The sequence below is a fragment of the Chelonia mydas genome, chromosome 18 (genome assembly GCF_015237465.2).
Source record: "Chelonia mydas isolate rCheMyd1 chromosome 18, rCheMyd1.pri.v2, whole genome shotgun sequence".
Classification (NCBI taxonomy): domain Eukaryota; kingdom Metazoa; phylum Chordata; order Testudines; family Cheloniidae; genus Chelonia; species Chelonia mydas.
Genome location: NC_051258.2, coordinates 5033827 through 5050377, shown reverse-complemented (window position 1 = coordinate 5050377; position 16551 = coordinate 5033827). Strand labels below are relative to the sequence as shown.

Below are 16551 nucleotides of genomic sequence, written 5' to 3'. Positions count from 1 at the left end.
CCTATTCGGCTCCCATTAGAGTCAGGGAAAGTCTTTCAGTTGATATCAACGGAAGTTGGATAAGGTCCTAGAGTTCAAGCTCACTTGAGGAATTACATTTTAACAAATGCTCTCCCTCCCGCATTTCAACTGGTTTTCAAAGTTGTTTGAGCATAAGCTTTCGTGAGCTACAGCTCACTTCATCGGATGCATACAGTATGCATCTGATGAAGTGAGCTGTAGCTCACGAAAGCTTATGCTCAAATAAATTGGTTAGTCTCTAAGGTGCCACAAGTACTCCTTTTCTTTTTGCGAATACAGACTAACACGGCTGTTACTCTGAAAGTTGTTTGGTTATCTAGTGAGGATGAGGTCAAACTGACTTATAACCATGTTTAAAAATATGGTCTAGCATCTAGCCTATGGTCGTTTTATAATCTCTCATGATTACACAGGAGTAAATCCACTGGGGACGTAGGTTATTGACAGATGATTTTACACTTTGTCAAAAAGTCAAGAGTCACTGAAAATAAGGCAAAATACGTCCCTAGGGATTATGCCCAGCTGGTACCAAAGTTTCACGCTTGTGTTAATGACCTTTGCAACAGTACTAATTAGCACAAGGCAAACATGGACTACAGGGACTACTGACTATCCTCCCACATTTCTGATTTATTCAGAGCTGGGATCTGCAATACGTGGTTTGCCAGCTTTGATCTAGACACATTGATCTCTGTGCAATCAGATAAATGTGCTGCTGGAATTCTGTGGGAAAGAGAAATAAAAGCTAGGGAGCCTGTAATTTCCCGTAGATGGTAGATTTTGCATTTCTACTTTTAGTAGTGTGCTAACATCAGTGAGATGCAGACAGCATGTCTGAGGGAAGTCATACGGGAGCCGGTCCATGTCCCTTTTGGAAGGGGTTAGTCACAGGGCATTCTGCCATACTCCCATGGACATTTCACTCCCCTAATAAAAAATGGCCTGAGCTAGAAACTATAGGTTTCCTCTTGCTCTCACTTCCATCAATTTTTTTTTTGCCAGTGTTACTCCACTGACATCAATGGAGCTAGTCACTATTTATACTCTTGGGAATCAGGTCCCATCCATCCAGATCCTTTGATAGTCCCACCCCCCCATCCACACACACACAAGAAAAGCTCTGTTAATTTAAAATTCAGGTTATTGAGTGAATTCTCCTTTAAAAACATAGACCATGAATATTGTCTCTCATTTATATTTAGGAAATAAAGATGTAGAATACACAGGACAGGCTTCCGTAGCATCTGCGGGTACCAAGGTGCCAACAGGAGTATTAGTTCAGGCTAGTGCATAAGCTATAGGAGTGACTCAGTAGGAAACTGAAATGCTCCCAGTAAGCAAGGGCTTCTCTTTGGGGGTCAATGTTAACAGGAAAGTGAAACATTCTGACATAACAGACAGTGGCCAGCTCAGGGGGCTCAGCCCTGACCTTTGGCCTCTGGATGCAGAGCCCCATTTTCCCAAAGCCATCCTACCCCGTCTCCTAAGCAATCCAAGTACACTGTGCCCTTCCCCCAGCGCGAGGAGAAATGGACGGTGAGTGAGGATTAACCCCTTGTACTCTAGGGCCAGAGAAGTCCCAGCCACAGAACCAGACAGCTGGTTCTGTGGTTTAAGGTCAGCATAAGAGGACTTGTCATGAGCTTAAAATCCTGAAAGCTGCATTTTGCAAAAAGTGCCGAGAGGAGCATTGCAGTCAGGTGTATATACACACAATCTCAGTCCAGTAGTCACACTGTCTGCAGCCATGTGTTCCAGGCACCATCAGTCACAAAAGCAGTCAGAATTTAGACAGGGTTTAATATGATTGTTATTGCACATTGTAACTATCTGAACATCGGAAGATACATAAAGTGTGAGCTGTGATCACCCACAGAGAAGAACACTGGGACCAACACTGCACTGCAGCAACAGCTGTGACTCCAGGGATTGGATGGAGCAGCGGGGCAGTCCTTACGTCATATCCTATGTTTAATGGTGAGCTTAGATGGAAAACAAGGGAGATGGAGAGATTTCTAGGCACTGTTTATAATCTCTTTTCCCAGTGAACTTGAAGATGGGAAGAATAGAAAGGAGAGAGACAGGGGAACAGGAAGAGAGGCAGAGAGGACAAGATCCACATCTTCCAGCTCTGGCAACTCCCGAGGATGAGCCAGGCTCTCCTAAATCCTGCAAGAATGAGCAGCAGCAGAACACCTTGCAATCACTGCTGGCTGCCAACAAGGGCTTATGACCAAGTGGAGGAAATTAACCAGCCACAAGAGACCAGGGTAGGTGCGAGAGAACACGCACTGCTGAAAAGTCATTGAACTGAGAAGATTTTCTTACCATGCCCTTGCCCTGCACCACAGCCAAGGATTTCAGGACTATACAGTCCATGCCAAGTCTGAGCCAGCACTCAGCAGCGAAGTTGATTAATCACAATGGTAACATTTATCTAGCTCCAGCCCTCTGATGGGTTTGAACTCAGGCTCCAGGCAGAGCTATAAGCAGTGATGCTGCCGTCAGCAGAAAGTGGGTGTGGATGTAGCCAAAGGTCTCTGTTAGCTGGAATCCTTCCTCTACTGATGCTCATGTTCCTAAAGCCTCTGCTCCCCTTGCACTGCTGTGATGTTTTCCCATCACTGCCAGCTCCCTCCAGGAAGGGGATAGAAGCAAATGACTGAACACAGCAACTTGTTGTGTGTCATCTGTCCTCCCTGCCTAGGCAGTCAGGTGCGTACAAGGAAGAAGGCAAATGCATCAGTGGCATTACAAGGTACTTGAAGGTGGTCCTAATTTAAAGGGATCAAGTTTCAGGGGGGGAGGGATAGCTCTGGGGGGGAGGGATAACTCAGTGGTTTGAGCATTGGCCTGCTAAAGCCAGGGTTGTGAATTCAATCCTTGAGGGGGCCATTTTGGGTTCTGGGGCAAAAATTGGGGATTGGTCCTGCTTTGAGCAGGGGGTTGGACTAGATGACCTCCTGAGGTCCCTTCCAACCCTGATATTCTATGATTCAGGCTAGTGCCCTATCATGTGTTTTCAGTCTGTGTTCTAGCTAACTCTTCATCCAGACAGCACTGAAGCTTCTCTCTGCTACACATGGGAAATTGGGAAAAGTTAGAGCCCATTGGAGCCACAGTCCTGACACAGCTCAGTCTCTGCTCACAATGCGCACACAGGGATCTACACTCACATCTGAGCCACAACACAGGACAAAACACACAGTACTCACAACTACAAACGCCCACAGGGAGGCATGCACGCAACACATACAGACATTCATGCATTCCTACTCAAAACCCCTACACACAGACATCTACCTAAAGACACAGCCCTGAAACCAACTTTTTACAAGTGCACGCACTCCCACACGTACATGCACTCAGATGACATCTACTTATCTAGGTACTCATAAAGCTCATCACTGTAGTACTTCAGCACCTACCAATCTAATCCTCTTTGATCTTCTGTATCTAAACACTACGATTTCCTTTGTGGACCCACAATGGCAGTAGAAACCCACACAGCCCATAGTGAAACTCCATGGCTCCCTACCACTCACACAGATGCAGGTTGCTTGCTGTACCCCACTGACCCATATGAAAGAGATGGACCCCACTCTCTTAGATGTTACAAAGTGGTCTAGGATCTCAGATTATGGCAAACCTGAGTGGGCAAGGCAGTTGAATCCTAGTAGCAGGGAAGAGGATAGCTGCCTGAAAAACCCTTGGATACCAGAATAGACTCTGGCTCAAAAGCACAGGAGATTCCCAATGGTCCATTGAAGCCAGTCACACTTTGTGATCGTGGCCAAATGGGCAGCTTTAGCACTGGAAGATTTAAGTGCTGGGAATTATGCAGTGGAGTCCATATCCCAGACATCCAACATATCCAGCATGTAGTTTCTTCAGGCTCCCGCAGCTGCCAGCAATCGTTTCAGAAGAGAGAGTTTTTGTTGGATGGAACGGTCAGTTTGCCAGCATCTTTCCTTTTTAAGCTGCATCCCCAAAGCCTTGGGGGCAGGAGAGTCAGGGACACACAGAACAGAAGCCAACTTCCACACATGGTCACGCAGGAGCAAGGGCAGTTAGCTGTAGAACACGGGTTTGCGATGTATGCGTACCACATTGTATGTGTTTAATCCTGGGGCATCAAAGCCGGGAGACAAACCCTTGCGGTCAAAAGGATAGAAATTAAAGAGCTGCCCATCCTGGGTCTCCAGTGAGACTGAGGCAGAGCCCAGCCGCAGAATGCATGGGAACTCCTTGTCAAAAACCACCTGGAAGACTCGGTCTTCCAGGTGGTGGAGCTTGATTGTCCGGTAGTTTTCAGGGATCAGCTCTTCAATATGGGGTCCAAACTGTTGCATGACCAGAACCCCAGTGGGCCCAACTTTAATCTCATAGAAGGTCAGGTTAGAGTAAGTGTAATAGCCAACATAAGGAGTGGGATTTGGGGGAGGGCTCAGGCTCTTCTCTGCCTCCCGGAACGCTGTCTCCATGGCAGGGATAAGGTACTCATATGTCTGAGTCACAATATCTCCCCCTTGGGGCCTAGGCCCTGCCATTAGCACTATGAAGCTTAAGCGGAGTTTGGGGACAAGGGAGAAAGTGGCTGAATAGCCATCGAGGTCACCATCCTTCCTGATAATATCATAGCCCAGCTGCTCATTGATCTCCCAGGGTGTGCCAGTCTTGTTGGCAAAGTATTCACTGGAGCACTTAAAAAGAGGTGTCAGCATCGTCTTCACTGTGTCAGGCTCCAAAAGGCGACGGTGGTAGGTGCCCAGGAAGACCATTGCAAGCTTGGCAAGGTCAGCGGCTGTGGAGTACATCTGGCCAGATGGCCTGTACCAGCCCAAGTCATAAAGGGGGGCAGGCTGCCCACTGCTATAGAACCCGACGGCCATTTGGGACCGGATCGGTGGTGTGATATCAAAGCCAGTGTCCTCCATACCCAAGCGGTCCAGGATATTCTCTGAGACCCACCGCTGGTACTCCCCTTCGGCGGCATGATCTGCTAACACGTGGGCCATCAGAGAGAAGGCCAAATTACTGTAATGGCACCTGAAATGAGAAAGAAATGCAATTCAGTGTCATCTTCAGAACAGGGTTGCACCTGTGAGGCTGGCAGTTCAGGTGTCCACTTATGCCAAGGCCCCAGGCCTCACTGATCTCTCACATAGGCATAGCTGGAAACCAGTCTTGCTTAGCGGTGTGTCAGCATCACCAAAGTAGATATTAGATGTTACGTTGGTAAAAATGTGCTTAGCGTCTTATAAATGTGTGTAGGATGCTGCATGTATTGTTCTCACTCAAATATGCCTCATGTTATAATGTAACAGCACACATTCGCATTGTATATACCTCTGTAACTAAGTAATCCATCAAATGAGAAAAAAGCCTGGTGTAATGCAAATGATGGTGTCTTACAAGAAGATGTTAAATCCTGTTCATTAAACACAGATGAGTCATTGTGTGAGATCAAGGATCAAAGACTTTGTTAACTGCATTCCCCTCTCCCCTTGTCCTATGAAGAAGGAATCTGGGTGGGAACTGCTGCGGTCAGCTTGGTTTCTGTGAGAAGAAGCTATAAATACAGACAAAAGGAAAAATTCTTCATCTCTGGACTGTTTGGATTCTAACACGGCAGAATAACTGAATGGGAAGATGGAGATCCCCAGAGTTATGCTGGGTAGTCCTTAAAGACTTTTGGGAAACTGGCAGATTAATACATCTCTGCTACCATCTCTACTACATCTCTGCTACCTCTCAATAACTCTCATTCCTTTTTTTACCTCACAAACCTTTAGTTATTTTACTATAGAATTGGCTAAAAGTGTTGTCTTTGATGTAAGATTTAAGGTACAAATTGACCTGAGGTAAGTGACTGGTCTCTTAGGACTGGAAGCAACCTGAATATTTTGTGATTTTTGGTGTAAGTGACCATTTATCACATAGTCCAGCTTGCCTGGCTGGCAAGATAGACTGGACTGTCCAAGGGGACTGCATTGTAAGACTACTGTAATACTTTGGGAGTTCATATTTGTTACTGGGTTGGTGAAATCTAATTCTAGAACATACCACCAGTTTGGGGTGTCCGCCCTGGTTTTGACAGTCTGCCCTGAAGTTGGCACTCATGGTCCAGAGCCACTCCAGACAGCGTGACAGCAAGAACCCTGACCTCCATAGATTCCACAGCATTAGGCATTCTATAAAAGCCACAGGCAGATTGTGATGTGGTCTGATCATGTGCTAATGGGAACTAAGAAAAGATATTTCCAAACCCTACTCTCTTGTACCCTGAAACCACCTTAAATTTTCAAAGGGCCGAAGGGCAGGCAGATTGAGTGCAGAGCGGAGGAAGAAAGAAAGAGGAGCAGAGGTTTTGCCATTCTGAATTTCTGGTAAGTCAGGAAATATAGAAGGGAGGATTCCAACAGCAGCATTAACTTAGCCACACTGATTCAAATAGTCATAGTTTCCAAGGCCAGAAGGGAAGCCCTGTGATCATCTAGTCTGGCCTCCTGTATAACACAAGCCAGAGAATGTCCCCCCAAAAGTTCCTAGAGCATGTCTTTTAGAAAAAAACATCATATCTTGATGTGGAACCTGTAGATATCACAGTCCACATTTAGCAATAGAGACTGGAAATACTACACGCAATACATGCCAAAAGACATCACCGCAAGAACAGTTAATTCTGCATTTCCTACCTTGTTGTTTTTAGTTGTTCAGCAGACAGTGCATTCAGTTTTCTGCACTTCATTTCTCTTCACTGTTTTTTTTTAAAAGGAAGGACAGGGCTGAAGGCCTGTAGATGCAAAAGTGCACCATGTCTCTCAGGAGCAGGCCATAAAAGTCCCAGCTTAGCTGCTTTGCATACTTAACATGGCACAAGCATTTAAACCACCTTAAGGTGGCAAAAGCACTTAAATTGCTTTGAGTCAGCAAGGCAGCATCACAGCAATGTTAAGTCCTTAAGGAAACATAAGTGCTTGAGTCCTGTAAGTCCATAAGCTGTTTTAAAAGTTTTAAGCTCGAATGGCATCTATTGACATAAGACAGAGAAGTTCGCACTTCAGAAACAACCCACATGGGCACACTTTGTCTTTCTAGAACTGTTTTCAACCAGTCATAATGTTGTTATTTATAATCAGGTTTTATTTCCATGCTTAGGCATGGCCATAGTTCTCAATGGGCACTCCATACACACCTAGCTCAGCCATTTTTGAACTAATTGAAAAAAAAACCCAGGATGATCATTTTAAACAGCAGGAAAATATATTTTTTTCCTCCCTACACTTATATTGCAAAAGTGGCTGAAAATGTTCTGTTCAGAGTTCCCAGAAAAATGTTACCATTGCATGGATGCAAAGATAGGAAATGTTCCTGTGAAAAGATTATCTTTTCAGAATGTTATGGGTGTGTATGAGCAAGGGAAAAAATCAAAATAATTTTGACACCTGAAGTACCAAGGTGCTCAGAGACCAGCAAAGGATCCTGGAGGCACGCATGTACGTCAGTGAGGAGTGAGACAGGTTAATAGATCTGCAGGCCATAAGGAACCATTATGCTCATGCAGTCTGACTGCCTGGCCAGGATTTTACCCAGAGTTTCCTGAACCAAACCCATAACTTCAGGTGAAGCTAGAGCAGATCATTTAGAAACAGATTTCCACTCTGCATGTAAAGACTCTGTGTAATGGAGAATCCGCCATGTCCCTAGGCAAGTTGTTCCAATGATTAATTACCCTCACTAAAAATATGCAAAGTTTAAGTTTGAGTGTGTCTACTGTCAGCTTCCAGCCACTGGATCCTGTTCTGCCTTTGTCTCCCAGATTGATGAGGCCTCTATTATCAGGCAACTTAAATTTTGGCATTTTCTAACTGTTAAGTGCTTGACTTTGCAAACCCAGGTAATGGTCTTGTAACAGGGTTTTTTATTGCAATGGACATTTATAGATATTATTGACAATATGTTGATTTTCATGTAATTTCTTTATCTGACAACTTGATTTTTTTCTGGAATGGATCACCAAGACCTCAGCCTGAGCCTTCTCCACAACAGATGTAAATTCTGTCCTGTCCTTTCCTACCAGACACAGATCAGCCATGGGACCCGGGGTTAACATGGCAGAATGGCCTTGCATCCCTGCTGACTGTGCTGTCACTAGTTGCTAATGCTGACTTCCAAACTGTCCCGCTTTGTCTTCTCTCTCTATATCTAATGGTACTTGAGTGAATGATGCATGTTAAAGGAGAGCGAGGGTTGCAGGCACTGTACTGTAACAGGAAGGAGCTGCCTGCACCACTTGCAGCTCTGGTTCTGACTCCTTAGCAGCTAAGCATTGCTACAGTCCCCAGATATTAGCCAAGAGAAGTGTAAGTCATGCATACACCTGACCTGGTTCCTGGGTCAACTACCAGGACATCATCCTTCAAGAGAGCGAGAGCATCTTGTGTGCTTCCTCTCCACAGCAGACTGGTGGACCGCAATCTCCTGGGCAGCCCTGTGCCATGGGAACAATAGGATATAAAACAGCAAGAGACAAATAATGATTTTTGTTAGGATAACATCAAGATTCCCTCATTGAGTTTGGTCAACAATGATCCAAAATGGTAGAGTCAAAGACAAAGGAAAACAACAATGATTAATTACACTCTCTACCAAAGACACAGCAAATGTGCTACTACTCATAGACGCATAGACTTTACGGCCAGAAAGGACCATCGTGATCATCTAGTCTGACCTCCTGCACATCGCTGGCCATAGAACCTCGCCTACCCACTCCTGTAATAGACCTATACCCTTTGGCTGAGTTACTGGAGTCCTCAAATCATCATCCCAGACAGAGCTTTCAGGTGAACATGTTCCATTAGCTTAGGAGCTCCTGCAAAACAGTTTCCATTACATCCCCAGTTGTCATATATTTATAAATGTCAGGAACATCCATTTGTGGGGGCTGAAATTTTCCAAACTTGTTTCTGTCCCAAAGGGATTTTTTGTTTCAGTTTGTGCTAAATTCCTCCAGACTTTTTTGAGTTGTAGGAGAGTGAAAACAGTTCACTTTTCCCACTAGAAATAAGATACATTTTAACCACACTTTTCAGAACAGGGCTTCATTAAACAACCCCCTGAGGCCAAATTCTCAGCAAAACATCATAGCTGCAGTGACTTCATTGAGATGATTTACACAAACTGAGGATCTGGAAGTGTAGAACTGGAACTTGTCATGGGCAGAATCCTCAGAGGTCTAGGGCCTGGCCATAGTTTGGGGGAAACTTGTGACTGAGAGGGTAAAAGCAATAGAAAAATTACTTGTTTGCATCAAGCTCAGTGAGCACTTGCCCAGAGTCATAGATTGTTAATCCAGAAGGGACTCCTGTGATCCTCATCTGACCTGTATAAAAAAGGCCATACAGTGTGCGCAAAGTGTAATGAAGCCCCTCCCTCTTTGTGAGATCAATGCACGGGTTCCCTATCTATCCTAACCTGGGGAGTTGGGCAGGCTGTAGGGACCAGGGTGGAGGCAGTCATGCCTAATGGTTAGAGTCAGGAGCTTGGAACCGGAGCTAGAGTCAGGAGCCAAGCCAAGGGTCAGAGACAGAGTTGGGGTAGGCTTTAGAAGCAGGGACGTGGAGTGAGGCAGGAAAGCAGGAACCAGGAACAGACAGGGGCCTGGGATAAGGAGACCAGGAACAAGCAGGAAGGCAGGGCTCAGGCATCAGGCAAGGAGGCAGAGACCATACTCACAGCCAGCAAGGATCCCTCTAGTTGATCACACAACTTTCTGTGCCTTTTTCTGGTTTAAGTAGAGCTTCCCAGCCAATAGGTGGGACTGGATGTCTCACCCAGTCAGGAGCTTTGTGGTGTCTTTTGCAAGCTAGAGCATCACTGGCCCCCTTCTCCCCTAACTCAAGTGAGCTGCTCGGTGGTGGCTGTGGTCTGAGGCCTGAACAGGGCTCTGTAGGCCTGGGTTGAGGCCCACGATCTCTCATGCAGGTCAGGGAGCTGCTGCTACAATAGCTGACTTGCATAGAATCACAGAATATCAGGGTTGGAAGGGACCTCAGGAGATCATCTAGTCCAGCCCCCTGCTCAAAGCAGGACCGATCCCCAATGTTTGCCCCAGATCCCTAAATGGCCCTCTCAAGGTTTGAATGCACAACCCTGGGTTTAGCCGGCCAATGCTCAATGGAGTGAGCGGGGGCCATGGCCTCTGAAAAGGGGTGGGGCAGGGGCGGGGCAAGGGTGTTCGGTTTTCTTCAGCTGGAAAGTTGGCAACCCTAGCACCAAGCAGGTAATGCTCAATCCCTTGTAGAGTCAGGCGCTGATACAGTAGAGCCTCCATAATTACCACCACTGACTGGGAGGTTCATAGCAAGGTACTGAAATCTGCAAATTAGGGAGTGAACAAGCATAACCAAAAAACCCCTAGGTCATCGCTTTACGCACACACTTCGTTAATTGATCTGACAAGTGTAGTCATCATTATTTATAACAACATTTCATAGTATAATTAATACATAAGTACATTTCAATATAACAAAATCTTAGCAACCTAGCACTTCACTCCAGCGCTATCTCTGCTCAGAGGTGTGAGTGGATTTTACAGCACGCAGATCAGAGAAGTGCGGGGTAGTGAGGCTGCATTGTATATTACTGTTTATGCTGTAAAAAGCCACCGCTAAGATATATATCACGTGCAACACTGCAGCATTAATGTTGCTATTAAAATCTTAACTTTTGCATTTCCAGACTTTGTGGGTTTAACTGTGCAACTATAACATTGCATTTGATATTGGATTCACTTTTAAAATCATCCTTCCCTAACTACTAGATGGGGACGGTGTGTGCAGCCAACCACACCTTGCTGACAATAAAAACATGCATAACATGTGTTGCGTTTACTCTGTAAGGTGCTTTTCATCCCTCAATTTTAAAGCACCTTACAATGATGTGTTAGCATCATTATCCCCATTTTACAGGAAGAGCAATGGAGGCAAAGGCACAACCCCTGCCTGCTGATGCCAAGATTACCTGCTTCCAAAAGATCTCAGAATAGCAATGCCCACTAATTCTGGGTTAATAATGGAATCTGCATGCTTCTAAAGGAGTGTCAAAGCAGGGCACTTGATACCAGCTAACAGCAGGCATTAATAGCCGTACCTTTTGAGGGATTTCCAGATTACATCAGGCCTTGCCATCTACAGCTACTTTAATATCAAAGTTACTCATTTATAAGAGAAACAGCAGATTAAGAGCCGTCCCCTGACAGCAAACACCAGGCTATCCCAGATCAGGAGGCCGCACTGCCAGCATTTTGATTATAGAAGCTATATCCCTTCAAAACAAACAATGCTTAACAATTCTCTGGCTCCCAACTCCAACTCACAGACCATGACAGCACTCTGGGCTGGGGAGGAACTGTGGTGAGAAGAAGCTGCCTCACATTTCATCCCTGATTTCAATGCAGGAGCCTGAATTGCAAAGAAAAATTATTCTGATAGGAAATAGCCAGGAATCCAGCAGCTCCTACTGGCTTAGCCAGGGGAAGACCTACTCATCATAGTTCAGTCAGTGGGAAGCATATCCCAGACAACAGACCAACTCACTGCACCTGCTAGTAGCTGGGCTGGAGAGAGGCTCTCTTTTGGCTCGCCTGTTGGAGCAGCTGGAGAATCCTGGTTCACACCAGGAGGGGGCTGTTTGCACTGCCTGACAAACACAGACAGAGGTTTTTGCATTGCTGTGTCCTGTTCTCACTGGGGACAGGGAGTTTTGTTGTTTTAAATGGTATGTTGAAGCACAGAGTCAAGCTGGAGAATTTGGTGAGGATTGAAGAACTGGGAGTGGGGTTCTCTCACCTGAGAGCTGACTAGCCATCCTGCGCAGTGTAACAGGTGATGGCTTGAGTGGCAGTGACCCCTTGTCCAGGAAGATCAGCCCATCCGCTGTGTATCTTTGTTCAGATTCCTTGAGTCGCCCCAGAGGATTTTTAATAATGAAACTCTGGGCATAGCGTTCCAAAGGATCATCCAGAGATGTCACCTTCCCTTCCTCCCACAGTTTGTAGAGCATGATGGTGGGGAAGATCTTGGAGATGCTGGCAATCCTGTCATGGGACAAACGGTTACATGGCTTCACTACCAGCTACTAGTCCAGCATTAACTAGTCCTTGGGCCAAGCAATGTTCCCTCTAATTTTTTACATCTGTGTGTGGAACGAATTTTGTTATGTGCACCAATATGGAGGTGATGTGTGGCAAGGGTGTGGCCAAGGGGTTCAGAGTGTGGGAGGGGGCTCAGGGTTGGGGCAGAGGGTTGGGGTGCCAGGGGTGAGGATTCTGGCTGGGGGTGAAGGCTCTGGGGTGCGGCCCGGATTGAGGGGTTCAGGGTGCGGGGTGGGGCTTAGGGCTGTGGCAGAGGGTTGGGTGCCGGGGGGTGAGGACTATGGCTGGGGGTGAAGGCTCTGTGATGGGGCCGGGGATGAGGGATTTGGGGTGCAGGCTTCCCCAGGGCTGCGGCGGGGAGAGAGGACTCCCCGCAGCCCTCTCTCATGGCAGCAGCCCAAGGCCGAGGGGGAGGCGCCTCTCCACGTCTGGCCAGCCCTTGATAGCCTGCTGCAAAGCTTAGAGGGAACTTAGAGGCTAAGACCTTTCAGGCTACCACGTCATGCCAAACATTCTCTGAACAACTCAGCGATTCTAAACAAGTCCAAACAGGGGACAGCATTTAAGGGATGCTCAGCACATCGGATTGCTCAAGGAGCTGATTATCTGTTGCTTTATTAAATTTATAATCTACATTAATGTAACAATAAGGGACCAAAAGTCAGGAAAGATTAAAGTTAAGCTTGAACATATATAACTCTGGCCCGGTTGCCCATATGCATTATGCTACAACTTTCACGTATGGGATCAAATACTCCAATAGAAATAATATAATAGAATTGTTTGCAAATAATACAATAGATTTTTACAGTATTTTCTACAGCCCTTGAGATACTCAGGAATATTTAAGGTAGATTGTATTCATTTCATTAAAACTGTAACATAATGTGTATCTACACGTGGAGAGAATACGTTTGTGTGTTCGACATTCAGATCTGATTTTTGAATGCTTAATTTTGCAGTCTTAACTTTATATCAATGTATAGGCAGGGGTCTTGTGGAAGAAATAGCATGTGATCATGTAATTAAAGTCTTTATCTAAATGTATATGCACAAGGGGGTCAAATTACAGTTGTGCATGGAAACTTAACTCTGGTATTTCCTAACTTTTGAGTGCTTGACTTTAGAGCAACCTTAATGCAATTTCCTAGGATTTTAGAAAACAAACTGAAAAAACAGAATTTCTATCCTGTGAAACCGTATTAACACCAGCTTGGATCATCAGAAGGGTTGGAACCTTTAGATCCACCACCCATACATCTGTCACTTGAGCTCAATGTCAATGTACACGTGCCACTAGAGGGAGTCTGGACACACACCTTCACAGCTATTTGTTGACAGCAGAGGAAAGTAGAAACTCAACACCTAGGTTCAGTTCCAAGGTTCGATCTATTCTGTACAGGATCCTACACCAGACTCATCACCGTAGTAGCTGAGTGCCTAGGTTCTGGAGACAAGTGGGCTCCAGCGATTATAGACTCTTCTGTCCCTGTGCCCTCAGCCTGTTTCCATCCCCCGTGTCCTCCTATCTATCCCCCAATCCTGGCTTCTGTCCCTCCTCACCTCTACTCCTACCCGCCTCCACCCCTCAGCTTCTTCTCCCTTACCGCTCTTCTCCAATCTATGCCCCCATCCGGCCTCCTGCACCCCTTCCCCACCTGTTCCTATCTGCCCCCCACGTGCCCTGCCCCCCATGTGCCCTGCTCCTGCCTTGCTCCTGCCTGACTGCCTCTCCAATGCTCCCCCTCCTCCTTTGCTCCTATCTACCTCCCCCTGGCTGCTGCCACTCCCCCTCTGCTTGTATCTCCCCCCATCCATGCCTATATACCTGCCCAGACTCCTATCTCCCCCTCCTCTGCTCCTATCCAACCCCCCGCCCTGGCTCCTACTCACATCCCCTTTTCTTCTGTTCTCCCTGGCTCCTTCTCCCATTCCTCACCACCCTAAATTACAGCCAGGCTTCCTCTTTCTCCTTGCTGCTTGGGTTCCACCAGGGGAGCATGGAGAGCACAGGAGAGGCACCAAACCACAGCAGCCCCTGGCAGCGATGAGGCCAAATTGCAGGAAAGTCCAGCTCAGCCCTTGCAGCCCCTATGTTCAGCTGCTCTGTGGGGATGGCACATGTAGGAGCTGTGAATGGCTGGAGCATGCTCAGTGCAGGCAGAATCTTCGGCTAGTTTAGCTGCCAAACGCTAAGTCTCTGTGGAGCTTGGGCAAACTGCAGTTTTTAGGAGACTAATACCTGGGGCCAAGTTTGGGGGAATGTTAATGGCAACAGCAGGGAGATCTCCCTAAGGTTAAGCCCCTGCTTCAAAGCGTGAAGGTGCTAGCGCTTTTCAACTAAACAATTGTGAGGATTTTCTAATATGGCAAAACAACCCGTTTTCCTTTAATCTTACACATCTTAATACCGCTTTTCAGAATTATGCCCAGGTCTTCTTCTTGAGTTGGGATAGTTAATTCAGAGCCTCTAGGTGTATGAGTAATTCAAATTTTCCCTTAAATGTGCATAACTTTGTATTTATCAGCATTGAATTTTATCTGTCATATTGCTTATTTACCTAGTTTGATTCTTGATGAGTTCCCTGTGAAGCTCCTCACAGTCTTCTCTAGGCTAGTTTAACCTGAATAATCAGGACAGTTTCTCACCTCACTACTCACTTTTTTCCAGACCACTAATGAATACATGAAACACCACTGGTCCCAGAATAGAACCTTCCTGTACCTCATGGTTAATCTTTTCCCATGCTAAAAATTAACCATTTCTACTCTTTGTTAGAAGAAAAGGAGTATTTGTGGCACCTTAGAGACTAACTCAAATAAATTGGTTAGTCTCTAAGGTGGCACAAGTACTCCTTTTCTTTTTGCTGATACAGACTAACACGGCTGCTACTCTGAAACCTACTCTTTGTTAGCTGTCTCTTTGCCAGATCAAGGACACCCCTTAAATACAGGGCAGGTTATCACTAAAGCCAAAATAGTGCTGGTTAAGTAATCCTTTTCATATCCGTGCATGGACTATATACAATTTTGCCCTTGTATTGTATGTGTGCATTTTACAAAATCCTGAAGGAAGTATACGCCTCTCCCCCCCGGCATGCACACATTCCAGCTCCGTTGCTGCCCTCCCCAAAATGTGTGGTTTGCCACTGGAAGGGATCAAAGGCCTTGAAGTGACATACATTGCTCTAAAGTACTAAACCGATCAGTTTAAAGGATAGTTCTACTCGAAAAAGTGGCTGTCTAAAAATGGCATTGTGGGTCTCCTATTTATTACACCTCAGCAACTCAGGATCAAGTATGCTCCGTTTACATGTAAAAGGACGTATTTTCCAACTTCTAGTGCTGCAAATGATCCCTGTGAATTAAGTTGTAGTCTTCCCTTCTCATGCATCATCCTCAGAGATATTGGTTCTGCAGACAAAATTCTGCCCTCAGTGACACTTGTTCTCCCCATCCCTTTGCCTTCAATGAGTTTGCACAGCTGGTGGGACCCGAGCCCTTGAGCTGTGTCGTGACGCTAAAAAAAGAGTACAGAGAGGTAAAAATGTATTTTTTGTCACTGCAGTGGGTATATTATTACCTGATACTTATAGGACCTAGATGTGCAATGTTTATTCTTGTTGGTGAGCACCTGACTGTGCACAGAACCACATTGAAGTCAATAGAGTTACTCGCAATTGTGTGTGCTCACCAGGGTCAGTGGGGCTTCCACCACTGGGCCCACAGGAGCAGAGCTGCTGAATAAGAGGTTGTTATTGTCACATTCTGAGTAGAAATGCATTTTAAACTGCAAAAAACAGGGAGGGGTGAGGGTAGATGGGTTCATGGTAAGACTGAGCAGCCAGGCAAGGATGGGCAGGGTTCAAGACAGAATAGGTTCAAGCTGACTTCAGTTTAGATCATCCCATTTTAAGAGGTGTGATTAATTGAAATGTGAATAACTTCACTAAACTGACTGACAAGACAAGCCACATTTAGTCATTTTGACGATATCATTGTTTTAAGTCAGCGATTTCTGGACCATCCTAACTCAGTTTAGCTCAATCCAAAACGGGAGAGCTGCAGAGTCTCAGGGTGCTCTGAACTGCTGCAGCTTTGAATGGCTCAAAAAACAAAGGCAAAAGTTTCAACAAACTGATTTTAAATGTTCATAACTTTAAAATTACTAGGGATTTTCATCAGACTTAGCTTGACCTTTAAGTTTTAATGAGATCAACCAAAAAATCAAGTTTGAGGAAAATCAGTTCGATAGATTTAAAGTTATAAGTATTTAAATTTAGCAAAGACGATATGAAACCCTGCTTCATGTGCATGCGTAGGGCATCTCTTTTGAAGGGTCTCATCTAGGACATATTCTCTCACATTTAAGA

At 45.7% G+C, this 16551-nt stretch overlaps 1 protein-coding gene across 1 annotated transcript in view; it reads right to left on the bottom strand.

Annotated features, from left to right (window-relative positions):
• Window positions 1–296: 296 nt before the first annotated feature.
• The window catches only part of LACTBL1 (lactamase beta like 1), a 28308-nt gene continuing 12053 nt past the window's right edge, over window positions 297–16551 (bottom strand). Inside the window, exons 5-7 of the mRNA XM_043531864.1 lie at window positions 11874–12121; window positions 8410–8515; window positions 297–5070 (exon numbers count right to left, since the gene is read on the bottom strand). Coding sequence (XP_043387799.1) covers window positions 4092–5070; window positions 8410–8515; window positions 11874–12121 — 1333 coding nt within the window. The 3' untranslated portion in view covers window positions 297–4091. The remainder of the gene's footprint in view (window positions 5071–8409; window positions 8516–11873; window positions 12122–16551) is intronic.